Source organism: Theobroma cacao, chromosome 2, assembly GCF_053813885.1.
Source record: "Theobroma cacao isolate CCN51 chromosome 2, ASM5381388v1, whole genome shotgun sequence".
Classification (NCBI taxonomy): Eukaryota; Viridiplantae; Streptophyta; class Magnoliopsida; order Malvales; family Malvaceae; genus Theobroma; species Theobroma cacao.
The window spans coordinates 44,133,413-44,153,602 of NC_142640.1; the positions used below are offsets into that span (position 1 = coordinate 44,133,413).

The following is a 20,190-nucleotide window of genomic DNA, read 5'->3' on the forward strand; positions in this document are numbered from 1 at the left end:
CAATTGAGTGGAATAGAATATCATGAATTTTATATCAATTAAAAATAAGATAATTTTAAATTTAGAAATAAAAATTTTCTTTTACTAATAGACGTGTCTGAATTGAAAATATAAACTCATGACACACATAAATAACATAATTTTCTCAATTATTCAAGCAATTAGGTTATCAAGCAAATAAACTTCCATGAAGAAAAAAAAAAAGAAAACACTGAAATGGTGTCATTTTATTATCTATTGCTACTAAAGCAAAAAATAATTATTTTGAGATTTGATTTATATAGAAATTATGTTGTAATGTGTACTCAAGTATAGTTTTGTACAAATTAGTAATGCTCATGATAACCCTATGATAGAAACATAAGATTAAGCAATAAGGCTTTCAGCTTCTCTTACTTTTCTCTTCTTACAGGCTGCAGTTTCATCATTTCAAGAGCTTCTTTAGATGTTTGGTTTTGTATATATCCCTAAAAAGGGGAAAAAAAAAAAAAGGAAAGGAAAAAATTGACATGATTTGTGCAGGTTGTGAACGGGGGCTAGAAAGGTAATTTCCTGGCTGAGTGCATTGCATTGTCGGAGACGAATAATAAAATGATTTTTTTTTTGTTAAAGAAGGGCGATTGCAAAGCCGAAGAATAAAACACACCGTTTTGCTTCTCAAAGCCTCTGGCCTTCGCTTTCTCTTCTCGCTATTTCACGGTTTCGAAGGCTCTCTATTGTTTTTCCCTTTTGCTATTTTTTTTATTATCTCTTTCTCTCTCTCTCTCACGCACACAACCCAGCGATCGCCGACTTTCATCTTTCTTGTGGTTTTTTCCCCGTCTCAATCGGTAAGCCCTAGCAACTCTCAATTCTCTTTGCTCTCTTAATTTCATCGAGAGATCGAGAAAATCCATGCATCGTTCTGTTCCTCTTCAACATTTCTAGGGTTCATCCTCTTCGTCTTTTGCTCTAATTTCTAGGCTTTTCTCTTTCCATAATCCAATTATTTCCCCTTAAAATTTTCGAGCAACATAGGCCGAAAATCGAGGATCTGATATTAATTTTTTCTTGCTTTGGTTATTTTAACTACTTTTATTGGTTAATTTCGTGTTGATTACCCTACAATTTGGGCTTCTATTTTTTTTCTCAAAAATTGGAAAAAAATTGGTGTGAATTTGGTATTTTTCGAGGGTTTGGGGTTTATAAGTAAACAATTTAGCGGGGATTTCTTGAGTTGGTGAATCAAGCTTTCGGATTTTTGAAATTTATATATGGCTGCTGGGAGACACGGGGGTTATCGTGATAACGAGATTAGGGACAGAGACTCAGATTTTGAGGTGACAAGGCGGGAATTTGCTATTTCTAAAGAGTTCGAGCCATCTAGGAATGGTAGCCGTGATAATGAAAGGGGTCGGGTGCGGGAAGCTAGAGATAGAGATAGAGCTAGGGTTAGACAAAAGGATATTAAGGAGAGGGAAGTGATAAATGGTGGGTATCGTTCCTCTTCGAGTAGAAGTGATTCAGGAGCCAGTAGTGGTGGTGATGGTGGTAGTCGTGGGCCCAGGCGATGTGAGTTCTCTCTTAGGGTGGTAGATAAGGAGCCTGGTGAGTTGTCTAGTGAGAGTGGGTCAGAGGATGCCATTGAGTCTGAGTCAGGGGTTAAAGGTAGTGAGGTTGAAGAGGTAATGGAGAATGGGGCTCGGTCTCCTGCAGGAAGGAAAAGAAAGTTTTCACCTATAGTGTGGGATAGAGATGACAAGGACTTAAGTAATTTGTCCAAAAGTAGGAATTCACCAGCATTTATTGCCCTTCCTCCTCCACCACCACTGCCAAAAGTTTACCGTAAGTCACCTAGTAGTATCCCTGGTGGGGCTGTACAGATATCTCCTGTTAGAGATAGTAAAAGCCAGAAATCTCAGTCTCCTTCACCAGTTGCAGCTGCTGAAACTGGAGGATACTCTGCACAGCCATCTCCAGTGGATTTGGATTTGTCACTACCAAAAGAGCCGGGTAATGATCTGGATACCGAGCAACTAGAAGATGAAGATTATGTACCTACCCGACATATATCTTCCTCAAGATGGGCAGCTGGTGATAGTTCTCCAGGTGATGAGGGTGAAATTGTAGAAGATGAGGAAATGCCTAAAAGGAGGAAAAAATTACCTCTTTCAGAATCATCCCATAACAGAGTGCGGAACAAGTCGGTGACTCCTGAGCTTGGGGAGCTTAAGAGGGAAAGCTCTGAGGGAATTAGGGTGAGATCATCTGAATCTGATGAACGAGGTGCCCATTCCAAGTCAGGAAGTGGGGATGATTACCCTGGTAATGATTCAGAGAAGGATGACTACATGGACATTGACAATGAACATGATAGAAATGACAGTAGTGTTAGCCAGTCTGATACAGATTCTGAGAATGAAAATGATTCACGTGGTACACCAGAACCTCCAGCTCCTCTTCTAAGAAGTGTAAACATGCTTCAGGGATGTAGAAGTGTCGACGAATTCGAGAGACTAAATAAGATAGATGAAGGAACTTATGGTGTTGTATATAGAGCTAGGGACAAGAAGACTGGGGAAATTGTGGCGTTGAAGAAGGTCAAGATGGAGAAAGAAAGAGAAGGTTTTCCTCTGACCTCTCTGAGGGAAATAAATATTCTTCTTTCTTTCCATCACCCATCGATTGTAGATGTTAAAGAAGTAGTTGTAGGGAGTAATCTTGATAGCATTTTTATGGTCATGGAATACATGGAACATGACCTGAAAGGGCTGATGGAGACAATGAAGCAAGCATTCAGCCAAAGTGAGGTTAAATGCCTGATGCTTCAGCTGCTGGAGGGCGTCAAGTATCTTCATGATAACTGGGTTCTCCATCGAGATTTGAAGACATCTAATCTGCTTTTAAATAACCAGGGTGAACTTAAGATTTGTGATTTTGGGTTGGCTCGTCAATATGGAAGCCCACTAAAACCATATACGCATTTGGTTGTTACTCTTTGGTACAGGTGAGTTTTGCATGCCATCCTATACTTTCCTGATCACAGATAATCCTTTCATTTGTTGAATGAAATAAAGTATAGGGGAGAATTTTCGTCTTCATTAATTATTTGTGTGTGGGTGTTTGGTATTCTGAATTATGTAGTTGGTTTGACAAGTGTTGATTATTGGCAAAAACATCCCTCTTTGATTAAATTTTGTTATTATTATCTGATTCAATATTGAATATTAATACCTCAAAAATCTTGAGTTCAGAATTCCATGGGGAAACCTTTGTTAAAATATGAGCATGACTGGATAAATTGTGATCTGTACTTCTCTTCCTTGGTTAATGAAAAGTATGAACCCCATTTGCGGTAGGGTGCAAGCCTGTCTTTATTGTTTGTAATCTCTTAAAGCTTAAGCTTTTGCTTTTGCATTGTCTATTTGTCTTAAGTTTGCCTGATAGATAACCGGCATGTATATCTTTTTGGGATTCAAGTAGTTGACAACTTTTCATGTTGGTTTTGCAGGGCACCTGAACTTCTTTTGGGAGCAAGACAATATTCCACTGCAATTGACATGTGGTCTCTGGGTTGTATCATGGCTGAACTACTGTCAAAAGAACCACTTTTCAATGGGAAAACCGAATTTGATCAACTTGACAAGGTGAATTGAATTGGTTGGGCCCATCTTTCATTAATCATTACCATACTCTCCTACTATTGCTGGAATGGTTTGATCTGCCCATTGGTGGTTAATGATCTTGGATTTGTTGTGTGGGGTTTGCTGATTGCAGATTTTTAGAATCCTTGGAACACCAAATGAGACAATATGGCCTGATTTTTCCAAGTTGCCTGGAGTCAAGGTCAATTTTGTCAAGCATCAGTAAGTATTAGATCTTTTATAAATTGATTTAGATTCAGTTGAGTGTAATATTCAGGTCTTCTTATATTTCCCACTGTTTTCCCAGGCTTCCAGCTTTGGGTGATTCTGGTCTGGCTTTCTGGCCTCCATTGGTGACAGTTCAGTAACACAGCATTTATTTTTGTTTGTATTAATTACTGATATTTTCCTTTCAGGTATAATCTATTGCGGAAGAAATTTCCAGCAACATCATTCACTGGAACACCCGTTCTCTCTGATGCAGGATTTGACTTGTTGAATAAACTTCTTACTTATGATCCTGAGAAGGTAAACAACTTGGCTTGTGTAAATATTTTGGTTACCTTGTTGTTTTTAATGAATTATTTATTGAGGATTGTGGTATCACCTTCAGCGTATAACAGCTGAAGCTGCTCTTAACCATGAATGGTTTCGTGAAGTTCCTCTTCCCAAGACTAAAGCTTTCATGCCCACTTTCCCTGCCCAACATGCTCAAGACAGGTATTGAGCCGCAAACAAAAAACAGTACAAGTACTTATTTATTTTAGTAAATATTTGGTTTTTTTACTATTAAAGGTTTTTAAGTAAGATTCTCCATATCATGCATAGGCGTATGAGAAGAATGTTGAAGAGTCCAGATCCTTTGGAAGAGCAACGCAGAAAGGAGTTGCAGCAAGGGGAATTGGGGACTGGTGGTTTGTTTGGCTGAGAAAAAGTTCAACCATCAGTGCCATATGATCTTCATGTTTTAGATTTTGACACTATTGTTAGATGGCAATGATTGAGGTGAGAGACATGCATTCAGCGGAAGTTGCAAACTTTGTTTGTCAGACGATCATTCTTGCTGTTTTTTAGCAGGCACTGATGATGATTTGGCTGGAGATATTGTTTGCCTCTTCTTGTGAACCAGATGTTTTGCAGGTTAATTTGTTTTCCAGCTTTGGTCATCATATAGAAATGCATCTGACACTGCTTACATCGCAAGGTGTGGCATATCAGCCTTTCTTCTTTTAGAAATCAGTTTCAGCCGAAACTTGTGTAACATATTTTTATTGGAACAATGATGTAAACATTCCCTTTATAGCTGGTTTTGAATATTGAAACAATATGGATTTCTTCCAACTATCAGTTCCATCTTTTTTAATATTGACATTGTGTTTGCAAGAGACGGTTGGTGTGAAGTGGAGGGGACATTCTTTGCTTTTCATTGACGAAGAAATTGACAGTAACCATTATACATCAAAGGTAACTTATTAATCCAATATCTGTGGAATGCTTTATGGAGTTAGGTATATATTGTCCATCAATGAGGGATTGCCTCTGCAGTATGAACATTGCAGTGCCAACTTACCTATACTGGTGTTATTTTTTCTTTTGTCTTTTTTTTTTTTTATTTCGTAATCTTATGTGAGAAATATTTATAACTTTGTTGGAGATGTAGAGGAGAAATGCCTTAATCTGAAGTGCTGCTAGGATAACAGTTATGTGTATAGTTTTGTATGACAAGTTTTTTCTTGAGTTGAAAAGAAATATTTTAAATAGTTGAGATGTGCAAATATTTCCTCTCTCTTCCCCCATTGTGATGTGTTCAAGATTTGTTATTTGGTATTTGTGTGTGCATTTGCGGGGAAAAAGGATTTAAAACTCAATTATTGTTGTCAATTAAAGGAATTGGCTTCTGAACTGTTATTAATAAATTCTTTATTTGTTTATTGATTTGACTACCCATTTTTAACAGTTCATTTGTCTTTAGTGACTGTTAATCTGCAACTGTGGACAACTTATCAAAGGAGGAAGTAGTCATCACTAATTAAGTCAAAGAACATGTAGTTTATTTTATGCCCTTTTTATTTGATTGTGCCAAAGAGTAGAGCTGTACTTTTCCACGGATGATGATTTGATTTGTTTTGGTGCTTAATTAGCCTTTGGTTTTTCTCAAAAAAAAAAGAGATTTTGATGCCTATTCCCTCTAAACCACAGCCCACAGAATAAAACAGGACTTAAACTATTGAAGGAAATGAGTTATGGCTGGAATGCTAATTTCATTCAATTTAGGCTTTTGTAAATACTTGGACTTTACTAAGGTTAAGCAGTTAGTTTAGGTCCATGAGTTTATGGTGAGTTTCGTAAAGTTGCTAATTTTAACTCAAAACGATTGATTAGCTGTTGACTCGCTCTTGTCTACTAGCAAGTCCTCTTTTGTACTTTATTGATTTAATTTACCTGTTGAGTGTAATTTGGTTAGTCAGCAATTGAAACCATCTCCTAAAGATGCTAAAGTTAACATGCAATTTGCTTGCATTTCCTTTTTATTATGTTTCAATTATGGTCTGAGAAGATTCAAGCTGTAATTAGCTCTGGAATCTTTTATGACATGTCTGCGAATGTCACTGCAGTCTCAAAGCAAGCAGGTTGAGGAGGTTACCTGCATATTGTGGATTTTATCTAACTTCCAATTATTTGTTCCTTCAGGCTCAGTAGAGGTACCATACAAACTTTGGTCTGTTACAATATCTTAGATTAACTTTTGTCACTTTAATATTTCTATCTTCAATTAACTTGTTCACTTTAATATTTCTCTCTCTTATGGTCTGCATGTTGGGATGGTTTACTAGCATTTTTCATTATTTTATGTAATGGTTTCATCAAGATGCGTTTGATTTTAGTAATTGTAATGAAAGAATTATACAAGTGAACCAAGAAAGAATGAACTTTTCTGTATCTTTCCTTAACAGTTTGTCCTAGCCTTATGGAACAGTGAGGGTAAAGTTATTTCTTACTTATGTTCTTTCACCTTCCGTTTTCAATCCTCATATATAGTTGTAACGGATGATATTGATTGTTAGATATTCATTTAGTGGTATGTTCTGCTGTGGAGACCTTGGCTGTAATCTTAGTGTTTTCCTTTTAATGCATGAGTACTAAGAAAGCAAGGATACCTCAAGTTTAAATTGGTCTATATGGTAGATTCTAGTATGGAAGTTGAATGCCAAATTAGTGCATAAAAAGGAGATCCTTTAGTGAATTAAAATATTTTGTAATTTATGAATGAGTAATGATTAATAATGCTGGGGGTGATTGATGCTGAAGAATTGATGGGGCAAATGGTATTGTGATTGTTCTAAATTACAATGTTTAATCAAACAATGTGAGGAGGATGCAGAATGAAGCAAGAGAGTAATTCTAATTACCTTAGGCTATTCATTAGTCTGCCCTGAGAACAAACATCTGCCTTGCCTCTTATATAATGTGTTAAATGGCTATAATATTTTAGGATCATGTTTATCGGAGACAATATCCTTTAATGACTACTCTACCAGTTTCGTATAAAATTAATGGTCACGGGCATTATGGTGTTAAGCTTTTAATTAAATTTCCTGTAGGAAAATAATTACACCACTCAATAATTGCTTTTTTTGGGTTTATGGAATTCTTTCAAACGTTGTTTGATGTTCCTGTGCTTCTGAGGCTGCATTGTATAATAAACACATGTTATATTAATATGCCTCTACAGAGTCTCTTGCTAACTAGGTTAGAGTATATTTTTGGATAGCAGTTCACTGCATGTGCACTTCAACTTTAAGACAAGTTATGCTTGTTAGAAAACCATATTACATTCTAGGTAATTTAGGCCCTATTGTTTCATGTTATCAACGCCTTTCTCATGTTGTTACTTTACTGTGTCATTGCGTGGAAGTATGTCTTGACATACAGTTTTCTAGATTGAGCTGTCCTCTCAAGAATAGAATGCTGCTGCCTGATGTTGTTCTATCCTGTTTTCTGGGTTATTGAACGTTACTTGGGTTGGTTTGTATTTTTGTATATGGTGGTATTCCTTTAGTTGCATTTCTGTCTACAGTTCTATCAAGAACTTCAGACTTGCGAGTGCACATTGATTATCATTCATGCAAAACAAGCAAAAAATACCTGGGTTCAAAGCTATGATTAACAGCGAGAGGGAGACAAAATCGCCACAAAGGAAAGGCCACCGGAATAGACTTTATATTCTACCTATCCCAGCAGATTATGGATTGAAAATTTGTCGAAGGTTCCCATGTTGGAGACTGAGGCTTTTACCGTGAATGCAAAAAGGATGAGATGATAAATTTATTCTGCGGATTTTGTTTTGTAACGTTGGTTGTAAAATCTTCCTTCACGTGGGCTTCCAGATTTGAACCAAGGGATATATAACTGGGTGAATGCAGAATTTTCATTTTCGCCGAAACACAAAAGATCTGTACTGTTGGGTACACAACAAAGTATTTATCAAACACAAAATTGTGTTGTTGGGTATACAACAAAGTATATTATTTGACTACTGCGGTGCCTGCAGGCGTGCGGCGTCGTATTTGTCATAATTTCCGAAAGCCTTGTCGGACAGTGACTGTCTACCTTGTTTATCCCCCATTCGGACCCCAACGATTTATCATGCTGCTCGGTCCCAAACGTGAAGGGATAGATAGCCTTACAATGTAAATTAACCGTGTGCTATCCAGCTTGTGACAAGTTGTGTGACCTTGCAATCAAGTACAATCTCATAATTCCTTGGAATTCGTACTGGAAGTATGTCAAAAACTGGTTTCTGATGGAAACCAATTACGTAGAACTGAAGACTATGGTCTTTCCAAGCACAAACGTGATCAGGGTAAGTTCAATGAAAAAGATTGTGTTGATAAGACCCCGGTCAACTGTCCATCCAAATATAGTAATGCCTCCAGGATTGGCCTGCAGATACATCACTGCATGCCCAAAAAATACATGACAAAGCATAAGAACAATGTGCATGAATAAAACCCAACATTAACCACCATAACGTCTTTGCTGTAACGCCCCTTGAAAATTCCTACTATATCGGAAGCATGAACCACAGGACCAAGCACACGGTTCTCATGCAAGGATTGATTTTGCTCTAAATTAATGAACAAAGCCAAATCCATACTACCTTCCGGGTGCATACAGAGAAGAGAACAGTCTTATGATTTTTCATTCTCAATGTTGCTATCATCAATTCACACACCATGACCCTTAATCAAAGCATTTATTTCCCTCATTCAAATTCAAATCCAGAAACTTCTAATGAGAAGGATAAAAAAAGAAAAACATAAAAGGATAAGGAAAAACATAAGACGTATATGGTAGAAATAGAAGTCTTTCTAGGTATGCCTATTGAATGCTGAATACTTGAACTGTTGTAATCCTTGTCAATACTGCTACAAGTGATCAGAATAATTGTAAAACTACGACTCATGGCTTGCAAACTAAGTCTCGCCTGCCCTCTATATGAAACTATTGACAAAATAATGGTTATATGGACGCATAGCAAGTATAAATCCAATTTGGGTCAAAGGGATAAAGTAAGAATAACCATTATTGTTAAATGACAATCAGTAAACTAAAACTTCATAAAGTTGGAATCAACTGTCCATCTTCTAGTGGTTAGTATTGGATGGAGTATTGGGGCTACAACTGAATATAATTGAGAGAGCTTATGTGCAACTTCTGTTATACCTACATAATTTTGTGCGATTGCAGGGAGGCTTGACCAAAGACATTACTTTTGGTGGTGTCCAGGAGATCATATTATAGTTTCACATCAGTGTTATGTAGGATACACTTATTCACAATGTACTCTGGTAAAAAAGTCTAGGAAGTGCAAGTGTACTTGTGCTTTTTCTTGTTTATTTATAGTGCTTGTGTATGGGTGCACATTGTTGCTTCATTTTAAGCATGGTCCTAAATCTTCAGATTAAGAATGGAGAAACAGAATAGGAATAGAAACAAGATAAATTTCATACCAAAAGCTTGTCTTCTGTGATATGAAGACACATAAGAAGCCAACTGTGTAGTTGTAGGCATGGCAACGTAATCCACTGACTCCAGATCACTTTCAGAAAAAGTCATACGTAGTGAGTTCAATTGATTGAAAGCTTCCATGTTTCCGACACTGTTTGAACCTCTCAGGGATGCTTCAGTTGAAGTGCATGTTGCCAATGCATGCCATCTACTTGCAAGTGATGCAATTCCTTGAGCTCTGTGAGAAATTTTTGTGGCTGCATGCAAGCAAAGAATAATCCCAACAACTTGAACAATTGAGGAGACCTAGAGAGGCATAAAAGAAGGGAGGTAACAACAATTAAGACTTGAAAGTATTAAAATGGTTACACTCTAAAGAAAATATGCCAGGAAAGTAGCAAAATTTCCAAAGAGGTAACTTTCAAATTAGCAACTTCTATTTCTATTTAGTAGCATTAGTAAAGCTTATGGAGTGCAGGTGTTTAACTATTGACTATCTTAAATATACAGTTTATCCATATAATAGAGAAATGAATATACACACTTACTGCAAAATCACCGCCATTTATGAAGTTAACCATTCCACTATATCCTGTTGTCTGGAAAAGAGTCACAAATTGGCTAGCTGTGACAACCAAGAACTCTAAAAGAAGAAAAATTCTGAACCTATGGCTTATCTTGGAGAGATGATGCCGTAGTCGACTGTGCTCCTCTATAAATACCAAAACATCAGATTCTCTTTCCAAGAACTTTGCGTAATCATCAAAGTGAATAACTTGCAAGTTGCAGACTAAATGAAACAAAATGCTGGCGGATAGACTAATTGTACTCACATAAGTCCAGGACAAAATCAAAGCTAATAAAATAACAACAGATATCCACCACGAATCACGTTGCACATATAAAATACGGATGATCTCCCGTGCAGTCTTCAAAATGAAGCATGGCAGTGACCACCATATTAGCAGGCGCATGGAATCCTGCACAAAAGTAACTTAATCCAAATCAAGAAAAAGTGATTGGCATAGCAAAACAAGAAATTTTTGAAGTGTATCTTATAATTCATTATTATCACCATAATTGACGCTGCCACAACCATTAGGGGAAGATCATATTTCTAGTTTCTTTGAATGATCTATTTATTCATTCAGCACAAAGCCTTTTTCTTTTTCAATTAAAACCTTTCCTGGGTGCAGAAATACAGTACTTACTATACTAGTAATTTCCAAATCCATAAAACAAGCAAAAGTGAGAAACAAGAGATTATTTCTAAGGTGGTATTAATTAATCATCTTCTTTCTATGTTCGTGGCCACGATCAATCCAAGAACATTCCTCCATAATTTAACAAAGAATTATAATCAAAGATCAAAACTTGAATGCATTAATCGTGATTAAGCTCATTGTAATCCTAACTACCTGATTTTAACATAGACATTTAAAAACGCAAAAAAAAAAAAAAAAAAAACTTTACCCAAATCTGCTTAACATAGAGGTTGGTGAAACGAGCCATTTGACCACCGTATCGATCAAGAAACAAAAACCTCCTAATACCGTACTTTCTGAGATTAAACGAAACGCAAAACAAAGAAACGGCCGCCAAACAAGCCTGAGAAGCCACGATATCCATCTCGAAATCCTTAATCTGATACGTCTCGCAACCGTCGCATTTGGAAAGTTCCAGGACCAAAACCGGAACCAAAACCCCAACCACCGAGAACGCCGCCCAAGACAAGGAACAGCTCAACAAAGAAGACTGATTGAAACCGAGAAAACTCAAAAACCTCTCCAACTTTTCCAGGGAATCATCGAGATCGTCCCCTATTCGGTATTCTTGGTCTCGTCGTAGTAACTGGGTTTGAGCGGTGTCGTTTCGGTTGTTTGAATTGAGCAGAGGGATTTGCGCGGGAGGTGGTTGCTCTGCCTCCGTTTGTACCTGAGAATCACCCATCAAAAAGGAAAAAATTTTTGCAGGGGAGATTTTAAGAATCAAATAAATTCAATTCCTGTTTTGTTTATCGAAGCTCAGAACTCAGATTTCTTTTGTTTCTTAGATCGTGGGAAAATGTGGTTCATGAATATTTGTTGTGGAGTACTTCGGAGGCTATCCCTTCCCCCCTCGGCCTTGGGCGAAACTTTTTGAAATTTTTTTTTAATTTTCGGAGGAGGGGGGGTGGGGGTTAATGATTGAGTGAGCTCGTTTTTATCGATTTTGCAACGGTAACGCTTCGAGTTTGAGGAGATCACCTGATATCAGCCGTTGATGGAGTAAGATTGATGCGATTAGCGCCGCATTAGCACGTGATTGTGATGATGATGTTTTTCTTGATGAACCTTTGCTTCACCTGAAAGCTCTGACTGTCTGGGTACTTCGAAATTGGAATCTCCGTCTTTCCTGCTTTATGTTTTTTTTTTACCTCGTTCCATGAAACCGGGCGAAGAAAGAGACAGATGCTACTCGGCCAAATGTGACGGTCCAAAAGCTGTCGTTCTTTCCGACTGATTACTTATTAAAGAAGTGATAAATCCAACCTTATATCATTATTAAGGTCCTAATCTAATCATAACTGTAATCAAAATCCCCTAATCTTTGCTCTTCAAGCCTCATATATATTTTTTTTCTGATTCAGCTTTTGGAGTTTCCCGCCAAAATTGAAGGCACTTGCAAAGAAAACCATAAAAAAGGAAAGAGACCACCACGGAATGGAAGCCCTTCTTTTGGTTGAGGAGGGGGAGGTAAATTTTGGGAAGTAGTGATTGATCATGGTTATGGAGTTAAAGTAGGTGATTAGTGATTTTAAAGAGGATTAATGAAATAATCAAGAGGGTTGGTTAAGATTGATAACGATTTTCAATGGAGATGGAGCATCATTCATTAGCTGGCTTTTTCAGATTTTGACCACTTTGGTTCATTTAAGGTTTCATAAAAAAGTTTGCCTTGGCGGCATTCAAGTTGCTACAAGCGGAATGTGCGATAGCTCCCACCCATCTTAGATTCTTGTTTTCTTGCAAGTATTTGTAATTAAAATATAACAAGTGTCAACCGCTGCTTACTAATATTTAGATGATATTTAGAAATAACAATTATAATTAATGCACTTTCTTTTGTGAATTTAGTTAAAATAATATATTAAATATAATTTTTGAAAATAATAAGCCCGAAAGTGCTCTTCTAAGAAGACTCAGAAAGGGGAAAACAAGGATGATGGATCAAATGAAATCAAGCTCCCATTGTTCCTTGCAAGGCATTTGGAAATCAGATCGTTTTAGTTAAGAGGCTTTCAAGATGTTTATGCTACGAGATTCTGCCCTTTTTTTTAAGTTAATATTTGAGTTAGGTTGGGTATTATCGTTTGATCTAAGATTTTGATCCAAATCTTATGTCGTACTTTTTTTTTTGGAATAAAATCTTATGTCGTATTTAGCATTTAATCTTTCAAAATAAATTCAAGTGAATTGAAGTTTTCGTTATTGGAATATTTGTTGTTACTTGTTAGTTTATTTTGGATCCTTTGTTTTTTTCTTCTTCAAGTTTTGTTATTGCAATGATATTAAACAAATAAAACAGAGGTATAATATTTTTAAAATTTTTGTGAATTTTTTAATAAAATTTAAATAAGTTTTTTATTTTTTATTATATTCAATAAAGTTCGTATGTTTTCATTTTAAACTAAATAAGTCTTTATAATTAATGATTAATTAATTATCATTAGTTAAAATTTTATTTGTCATTATTTTAATTATGTAACGTTGACATAATATTAACATGGAGGATGAAAATGTTACGTGATTATATCATCACACAAGAGCGGACCTACACTGTCACTACTCATTTCCTAAAAGTTTTAGTTATTATATTATTTTTTTAAAGTAGTTGTTGTTCTATTTATCTAGTGTTTTGAGTAGTTAATATATTAATGAACCCATTATTTTTTTTGCAATTTTATAGAAAGTGGGGTCAAAGACGCCAAGTAAAAGTAATTTATATATTAATATTTAAATATTACATAAAAAGATAAAAAAAATTTCTATTTTGTGTTAACATTACCAAAATTGTAACTTATAAAATTATTAATTATACTATATATACCTTTATTTATATAAACTTACGATATATTTATATATCTAAAGAGAATTGTTTATATAAACTTATAATATATATACTTAAAGAGAAGTTGTGAGATTAAAATAGCTTTTGAATCTAGTTATTTTTTTTTAATTTCATGCAACTAACAACAAAACCATATAATTAATTAAAATAATTCATGAAACTATGATTATTAATTAACTTGTAATGTCTTTTAATATAAATACTTTACATATTATCTTAATTTATAAAGAATATAATTACTATTATGTAATTTTTTTTATATATGTGGGAAAGAAACAAATAGAAAAATTACATCATTCTAGTCCAAGCAACTCCTAAATTATTAACAAAAAGACATGTAAATATTCCATTTGGAGGAGACTCAAATATATGAAGTCTGAAAGGTAAATCTTCATGATGTGTAACTAGCCAATTTGCGTACTGATTTGTTTCATGATGAATGTGAGAAATTGAAACATTCCAATCCTTAAGAAGGAGCTTTGTGATGTCCCTTACAAGATGACCATTTGGATTAAGATTATTACCTTGACCAACAATCTTTTATATAGATAACAAGGAATCTGAATTAACTTGTATTTTTTTAAAACCCTTATTCCAACACAGAGATAATCCTTGATAAATTGCCCAAGGTTCTGCAATCAAAGAAAAAGAAATACCGAATTTATAGGAAAATCCCACCATCCAATTGCCAAACATATTTCTGATCACACCTCCTGTCGCTGTTAAACCTAGCTGTCCTTCAACATTCCGATCAACATCGAGTTTAACAAAGTTCGGTTTTGGCTTTTCCCATGCTATCAAGAACTCTTTCTTCATATTTTGATGCTCTATTTTCAGGATATCCTATGCCTTTTTCGCTTATAAGTTAATAATTACTAAACAATAAAATAATATTAATTTTATTTATAATTTAATAATATTAATATATTAATATGTAAACCTTAACCCCTATTTCTTTTTTTTCTCTTTTCTTCCCCTAGCCACTGACCCCTCTTTCTTTTCTTCCATGAGCTGTTCCTCCTTCTTTTTTTTTTCTTTCTCAATAATTTTTGGTCAATGCTTAAATCGCTGCTCAAGTGCTCAGTGCTCAACCCTAGCCGTTGATCCTCTATTCTTGGTCCTCCATTAAGGTAAATCTTCTCTCTTTTTTAATTTCATTTTTGGTAGCTATTGTGCCCGAAATTTGGTGCGTGTTTACAAGTTGATACTTAATAAAACATGTCTACATATCAAACTCGTTGCTCAAGTGCTCAACCTTAGTCACAAATCCTCCATTCAGGTAAATCTTCTCTCTCTCTCTCTCTCTCTTTTTGAAGAGTTGGAATTTTCATTCAATGGAAATAAAAATCACAGTAGAGTAATAACTCACATTGCGTATGAAGAAATAAAAATCAACAAGGTAAACAACAAGGGAGCTTGTAGAAACAAACACTTCTAGAACCCAAAACACAGATTTACATCTCCCAACCAGTGAGAGGTTGATAATAAATTAGCTTAGTTCTTGTAGTAATGTATAAGAATTAGTAGGTTTTATCTAATTATTTTAAATTAATTTATTTAGGTGAGTCAATGTAATCTTAGTTAATTTTATGATTAAATTGGTGTTAATGTGCTTAAGATAGATTGTTATTGATTTATTTTGCTTTTGTAGGTGTTTAATGAAGGAAAGCTTTTAATGGAAAAAAAAGAGCAATTTTGAGGTGCAGATTTTCACTGCACATGTTCCTAAATTTTAACCATAACTCTCTCTACAAAATTTTAAATGAGATGATTTTTGAATCATTGGAAAGTTAAGAGAAAAATTCATAACTTTCATATTCACCACTTTGCCCAGTTCGACTTGGAAGGTGGTTAAAAATCTTATCGAAGTTGAAGCATTGTAGTAGTCTTAGAACAATTACAATTTTTGCTAATTAAATGGTCAAGGCCGCGACTGTGGTGGAGGTAGGCCATAGTTCACGTAGTCTGATGAGGAAATTCTAAGTAGAATTGATATGTTTCTTCATTCAATTTGGCCCGACTTCAAAGCCCTAATAAAATAACCTTTCGGAAGACTTTTAGAGACACGAAACATCAAATTTATAGTTGAGATTCAAGCCACAACATTATTGACAAAAGTCTCATTGAAGCTAAGAAAAAATCAAGGGATTTAAGAAGATTTAGAGATAAAGATTATAATTCTTAGGTTCTTTTATCTTTTGTTATTATTTTCTTGGTTTTGGTTTTTGATGGTTAAACTTAATTTGACGATGATGTGTAACTTGATGAGGAACTAATTTATTTATTTAAGATTATGATTGAACTCAATACGTAATTTGATCTATTTATCTCTCTTTTGCTTATGTTTGATATTTTAAGTTGTCTATTCTATTATGTTCTTAATACTTCAAGTTGACTGGCCACCAATTAGATTGAATTAGAAACTTAAGTTAAACCTTGACGAAAAAGATTTAAGTAGATCTAAAATAGAATAGCGTATAATCGAATGCACTTAGTTGATTAGGTGATTTGATTTGCATATAAGGTAGATATATACCTATAAGCCATACGTAGCCAACATTAGAGGACGAACTTAATTAATCTTTCTTTAATTTAATTTGCATAGACATATAGAAAATTAATTGGGAAAGATATTTTTATGAGAAACTTGACAAAGACTTGTAAATAAATTAAGACTTGTAAATAAATTAAGACTCTAAGTTAATAACTTAATCCATTAAACCAAGTTAAGAGAGACAGTAATCAAATGAAGTATTGAAGGATATCATACTCTTAGGTCTCAAAATCAATCAAGTCTAATAAAGTAATTTTGCTGAGTAGATTTAGATTAGTTTTACTTTTTAAATTTGATTTAATTTTTAATTGTTTGAATGAGAGTAAGGTGTGATAATTTTAATAATTAGCAAGTAGGGATTAATTCATTTCCTCGTGGGAATGAATTCTACTTTCTTTCATATTACTTGTTAATGACACGTACACTTGCGCGAGAAATCAATAATAGATGTATCAAAACCTCCACTTTCCATGTCTAGAGGCATCAAAATCTCTTTTCTTTTTTAATTTTATTGTTGCTATTGTGCCCAAAATTTGGTGGCTATTTAGAAGCTGACACTTAATAAAACATGTCTACTCATGTGTTAATGCTGTACTTATTTTCTCAAACTTGATTTAGACAATGATTTTGCCATGCTTTATGCTTCTCGGTTTTTTAAAAATGACCATAGCTAAAAATTGTGATAATAGTATTAATAATAATTGCAAAAATGCACTCTCAAAAAATTATCTATTAAATTACATACATTCTTATCTCTTTTATTTGTGTATGATCAATTATAACAATTGAAGATTCAATTGTCACACTTGTTGACATTGACAAGGAAGATGATTGAATTTTTCATGAGTTGTTGCCTCATTGTAAACTTGTAATGTTGATTAAGTTGTTGTTTAGATATGTTGTTTAAGTTTGTTTGAATATTTGTTTTTTTATTATTTAAATTTAAATTTTATTGTTTGTGTATTTTTATAAATTTAATTATTAGTGAATTATATGGAATATGCATGAGAAATATTATTGTAAAAGGATAGGAGTATGGATTCAGGTTCAGGTAAATTGGATACCCATGAAGAGCATTTTTAATAGTTTTTTTACATAATTAGATTTTTAAATGAGTTTGGGTAATTATTGAGTACTAGGTATATATTAGGATTCGAGTTAAAGTAGTAATTTTAAAAAATATTTTGTTAGTTATAGGGTTCAGGTATCCTATTTATTAATAGGATTTCAAGTACCTCAAAATTAGCGAGTATCTTATACGTTGACAACCTTATTGCCAAATTTGTTTAAGAGGTATCAAAATGAACAAAAAAACAAAACAAAAAAGGGTAAAATACCCTGACCTCTTAAGTTTTGACTATAATTCCATATGGATTCATTAGCATTCGAAATGGACAATTCGCTCCAAACATGTAAACATCGTTAACAGGCAAATATCAAATATCTAAATACTTTAATTTTTTCTCCACTTTTTCCTATTCTTTTCTTTTCTCTCAGGTCAACCTACGACACTCGCTTATGCCAACCGATTGCAAGAATGACAAATCTCACCCTTCCAATGCGATCTTGTGCTCGTCAACGCAGCGAGAACACCAAATTTGGTGCTCCTTGGCCAGATTGGGGAACGTTCGATCAATGCTTGCCATGTCGTCTATTGTTGCTGTTGTCATTGTCCATCACTGCTCGTTGTCGGCGTTCGCGTTGGATAAAATTTAGAGAGAGAATGTTTGGATGGAGAGAGAAAGAAATTGTATTTTATATAGTGGTAATTTTTAAAATTAATGAATGGTAAAATTGTTTTAAAAATATTACCAATTCATCAAACTAAAGAAACATTGACGATTGACTAACAATAGAACTTATGTGTCTAGCGAAAGATATTCTTTTGAGATGGACTGTTCATTTCGAATACTAATGGACTCGTGTGAGATTATGACCAAAGTTTAAGGGATCAAGGTATTTTACTAAAAAAGAAAAACGTGCAAAAGCAAAGGTTATTAGAGATTGGGCTTGGACCGCTCCCTAAGCAGCCCTTTTGATCACTACTTCCTTAAAAAAATGACGAGAGATGCATGTAAGGATGGAGCTAGTCAACTTTTGTTGGAGAGGCCAAGGACGAAGAAAAATAATGGTTAAAAATTTTTAAAAACTAATGCATTGACTTTAATCAACAATCAAAAGATTTATAATAAAAAATAATTTTATATAACATGTCAATTAAAAGGAATAAGAAAAAAATTTACAATAGTTTTTTAGGAAAGTTGTGCTCAACGATGTTTGAAGAATTAAGTGTATTTTAGTGGTGAGTTATAGTGAAGGGAGAAAAGTAAAAATAAAAAGACAAAAGAAAAAAGAAAGATAAAAAAAAAGAGAGAGAAAGAGATGTAGAGAAACTTAAGAATTAAGATAAAGTTGAGTACTACTTGTGGGGTCATTTTATTTTTTATATTTGTATTAATTATTAAATAAAAAATTATTTTGAGAGGCATTAAAAAACATATATAATAATTAAAATATTAAAAATTTGGGTAAAATATCCAAATAGCTTTAAGTTTTGACCAAAATTACACGAAAATCCAATAGTTTGAGAAATAGACACTTTACCTCAAAAGAATATCTGTTATTGGATACATAAGTTTAACCATTAGTCAAACATTAAGGTTTTCATTAGTTTGCTAACGTGGTAATATTTTTTGGACAATTTTACCTTCAAATATGTCAAAAATTACAACACTATATAATCTTTTGTTTTTCATTTTTAAATTGTTTTTCTTTCTTAAAAAAACCTACCTACCATTAATGTTGGTTCTTTTATCGTATCAAATCCAACCATCCTGTCAACTTACAAAAATTCATCCTTGATGACATGCTGAAAATCATTAACAAGTTTAGGAAAACACTGTTTTATGGCATGGCCATTAGTGCCATCATTGACTCCATGGGCATCAACACTAGGTGTGATCCACCTAAACAACATGCTATGCACATGAAGATCAATGAGCATACCATCAAGAAGCTTGGATTTATGTATGTTAACCAATCTTTGGTGTGTAAAGAAACCGTTAATGAACCTGATATCGTTGGGGATGTGGGAAATGAGGACATCTATGCTGAGCCTAGTGTAGCCCCTAGTGTCAGTCTTAGTGTGAGCCCTAGTGTCGCTTCTAGTTACCCACCTATGTCCATTGCCTTTGACTCCGAGCAAGCCTTTTCTCGATTGTTATCATATATGGAATCTATGGATGTTTGCGTGGTTAACAGGTTGGATGCTTTGGAGGCCTAGAATCGTGAGTTATTGCATTGCCAACAGTTTCTTGAAGAGCAGTTTCAAGCTCACTTTTCGCCACCATCTTGAGTTCATCACTGGGGACATCGCCTTCCCTCGACACTTCATGCCTTTTTGGATTAGATGGCCACCTGCTCATACCATTTTCATCATGCTTCATCATTGTCATTGCCCTACATTTTATTGGTTTTAGATTTTATGCACTGTATTTGGATGGTCGTTGGCAACCAATTTTGGATTGTGTTATATTTTCCTGTTACATTATGCTATTGGATACCTTGTTTATGCGAATGATTATATGCCTCTTATGCTATGTTCTCACTCTAAATTGTTTACTCCTTATACTTCTTTTATTTTATTCTACGCCTACTCTTCTTATTGTTTATGATATTGTTATGGATTAAAGTTTCGACATTTATTTCCCATGATTTTTTTACCTTAACTTATGTTTTCCAATCCGATCCCTTTTCACACTGACTTTTCTTTTTTATGTAACCAAAAGGGGTAGAATGAAGTTAACGAGTAAATTTTACACTACATTTTCATCAAAACGGCCAAAATTATTTTCAAAATTAGAAATTCTTAAATTGAAAGGGAGCATTGAT

General features: G+C 34.2%; 2 protein-coding genes across 6 annotated transcripts; one reads left to right on the plus strand and one right to left on the minus strand.

The window, feature by feature from the left end:
• Window positions 1-668: 668 nt before the first annotated feature.
• Window positions 669-8,120, plus strand: LOC18609703 (Protein kinase superfamily protein). Of its 5 annotated transcripts, XM_018115471.2 has the most exons (9): window positions 674-2,986; window positions 3,491-3,626; window positions 3,757-3,845; window positions 4,040-4,151; window positions 4,237-4,343; window positions 4,452-4,628; window positions 4,701-5,087; window positions 6,239-6,325; window positions 7,702-8,120. In XM_018115471.2, the coding sequence occupies exons 1-6, from the start codon at window positions 1,254-1,256 to the stop codon at window positions 4,549-4,551; spliced, it is 2,277 nt and encodes a 758-aa protein (XP_017970960.1). In that variant the 5' UTR covers window positions 674-1,253; the 3' UTR covers window positions 4,552-4,628; window positions 4,701-5,087; window positions 6,239-6,325; window positions 7,702-8,120. The 5 variants fall into 5 exon arrangements, with proteins under 5 accessions (XP_007045011.3, XP_007045010.2, XP_017970960.1 ...); XM_088803208.1 differs by having other exon boundaries at window positions 4,452-5,087; window positions 7,540-8,120; XM_018115470.2 differs by having other exon boundaries at window positions 4,452-5,087.
• Window positions 8,121-8,387: 267 nt separating this feature from the next.
• Window positions 8,388-12,166, minus strand: LOC18609704 (zinc finger CONSTANS-like protein (DUF3537)). The gene is made up of 4 exons (XM_007044951.3): window positions 11,109-12,166; window positions 10,184-10,615; window positions 9,638-9,941; window positions 8,388-8,581 (listed from the first exon to the last, which is right to left on the minus strand). The coding sequence occupies exons 1-4, from the start codon at window positions 11,583-11,585 to the stop codon at window positions 8,439-8,441; spliced, it is 1,356 nt and encodes a 451-aa protein (XP_007045013.1). The 5' UTR covers window positions 11,586-12,166; the 3' UTR covers window positions 8,388-8,438.
• Window positions 12,167-20,190: the final 8,024 nt, after the last annotated feature.